Source organism: Aulonocara sp. 'chitande type north' Nkhata Bay, linkage group LG11 (assembly GCF_057382095.1).
Source record: "Aulonocara sp. 'chitande type north' Nkhata Bay isolate Kocher_YH1m ecotype deep benthic linkage group LG11, A_spYH_male_GT1.1, whole genome shotgun sequence".
In the NCBI taxonomy this organism is placed as follows: domain Eukaryota; kingdom Metazoa; phylum Chordata; class Actinopteri; order Cichliformes; family Cichlidae; genus Aulonocara; species Aulonocara sp. 'chitande type north' Nkhata Bay.
In genome coordinates, this window is record NC_141354.1 from 1,037,313 (window position 1) to 1,039,089 (window position 1,777).

Genomic DNA, 1,777 nt, shown 5'->3' on the forward strand with positions numbered 1-1,777 from the left:
AGCACAGCATAGACATATATTAATGGTTTATTGTCATTTTGTAGTTACCAAAAGACAAAAAGGCATTTTAACCCTCAGCACAACATCACTACTAAAACATCAGAAAGTGATAAAACACATTAGGAATAGCAATAGCTTCATAACAGACTAATAAATCAACACATTTTCATCAGCAGATGCTTGCATGTTCAATAAAAATATTTCAACAACAAGTTTATGATTAAAATGATCAATGATCAGCCTTACGCTATGTAATGTACGTTTCATGTTGTACTCATGGTCCTTTGTTAGTCCAGTTTAGGACCATGTCTCTGACATATGTTTCATATCAAATATATGTCATATCAAAACAAGCCCACACCTGCAGTTGTTTCAGTTTTTCACTGGTGTTTCCTGTCAGCTGGTCAACCTCACTCAGGCGGACATCCATATCAGCCAACCAAACGACAAGTTCCTCCCTTTGTGCTTCAAATCCCTCACACTCTGAGACAAGGAGCTGAAAGAGAGAGAGAGAGAGAGAGAGAGAAAAGAGTCAATTATAAAGAAGAGAGAAAAGTGAAACCCTCCTCAGAAGGTCTGACTCGCATACCTGCAGTTGACCTGTGATGGACTCCAGTTTGGCGTTCACGTCATCCCTCGTCGATGCCAACAGCCGAGTCTGCAGGGTGCCCTGGAAGAGCTGAGTTAATGTTCGACTCCTCCTGGTCAGGCTCTCCAGCTGGATGAGCCGAGGTCTCCCCTCTCGCCGCTGCCTCTGAACACAGAAACACAAATTGCATCTGAAGCAGGAGGTGCAGATTTTTTTTGCTATTCTTTTCTAAATCCAGGCTTGATCACGTGGAGGTATTTGGAAAACTTTTTTGGCCAGTGGACGACTGTTGTCTTGCAGAAAGTCAAATCAAACATATGCGATACACAATCAATTCACAAGAACACATTATAAAAAACAAGTCCGGTTCTGGCCTGATTTCAAATGAATTCTACATCAAAACAGGGTAACAGAAGTAAAACGAGAGTTTGCTGCAAATGTGAGCACAAAGCCTCACTTTGTACAAGCCTGCTATTAAAGTTCTCCTCTATGCAGACGACTTTCCTGTTTTTAAGGCACAACTTGGATCTGCTGTACGAATCTTATGGATGAAAGATTAGTGTGCATGACTCCAGATTCTGATCCCTCATCCTAATATGGTCCCAACATAGCAACAGCAGTAAAGCAAATGTTGAGGCTTCAAAATACAAAGTCCATAAACTAATAGCTGACATGGGTTTTATCATAAGGGTGATAAATATACAGATTTCAGTCTGTCTTAGAAATTTGATGTTCATTTACCTGCAGATGCACTATACGTACCTGCTCCATGGTTTTTCACAACATTTTGCACATCACTATTTAATACAGGAAGAACTAAAACAAGTCATCTTTCTTTGTGAGAGGACCATATTAATGAAACAAACCTCAATGACATCATAGGGATCCCTAAAGACGCTCCTGCTGCTTCTCTTCCTCCTCATCCTAAGCTTCCTTCTACTTGTCCTCGCCTTCCATCCAATTGTAATTCAACCTAATTGTGTTTCTCCCCCTCCTCTTCCTCATTTTGTTGGAGCTGTGAACACAATGTGAATCTGGATTAATTTGTGCAAATAAGAAAAATCTACAGCTTTTTGGTCAGAGGTGCTCTTGTGATTTAAGCCGGGTAGAGTAGATTTATGTGTTGATGCTACCTGCTTCAACTCTTGCTGCTGAGTGATATTTACACCCTGGCTGGATTACAAACTT

General features: G+C 40.6%; 1 protein-coding gene across 1 annotated transcript; it reads right to left on the reverse strand.

Moving 5' to 3' along the window:
- Window positions 1–328: 328 nt before the first annotated feature.
- Window positions 329–1,512, reverse strand: LOC147318287 (uncharacterized). The gene is made up of 3 exons (XM_086309819.1): window positions 1,456–1,512; window positions 590–754; window positions 329–496 (listed from the first exon to the last, which is right to left on the reverse strand). The coding sequence occupies exons 1-3, from the start codon at window positions 1,510–1,512 to the stop codon at window positions 329–331; spliced, it is 390 nt and encodes a 129-aa protein (XP_086165945.1).
- Window positions 1,513–1,777: the final 265 nt, after the last annotated feature.

Bases quoted from the DNA above. Each gene is read 5' to 3' on its own strand.
- LOC147318287 (XM_086309819.1), bottom strand. From the start codon at position 1,512: ATGAGGAGGAAGAGAAGCAGCAGGAGCGTCTTTAGGGATCCCTATGAT. The intron at 755-1,455 runs GTTTGTTTCATT...TTCTGTGTTCAG, and splicing joins ATCCCTATGATGTCATTGAG to AGGCAGCGGCGAGAGGGGAG. The intron at 497-589 runs GTATGCGAGTCA...TCTCTCTTTCAG, and splicing joins CCATCACAGGTCAACTGCAG to CTCCTTGTCTCAGAGTGTGA.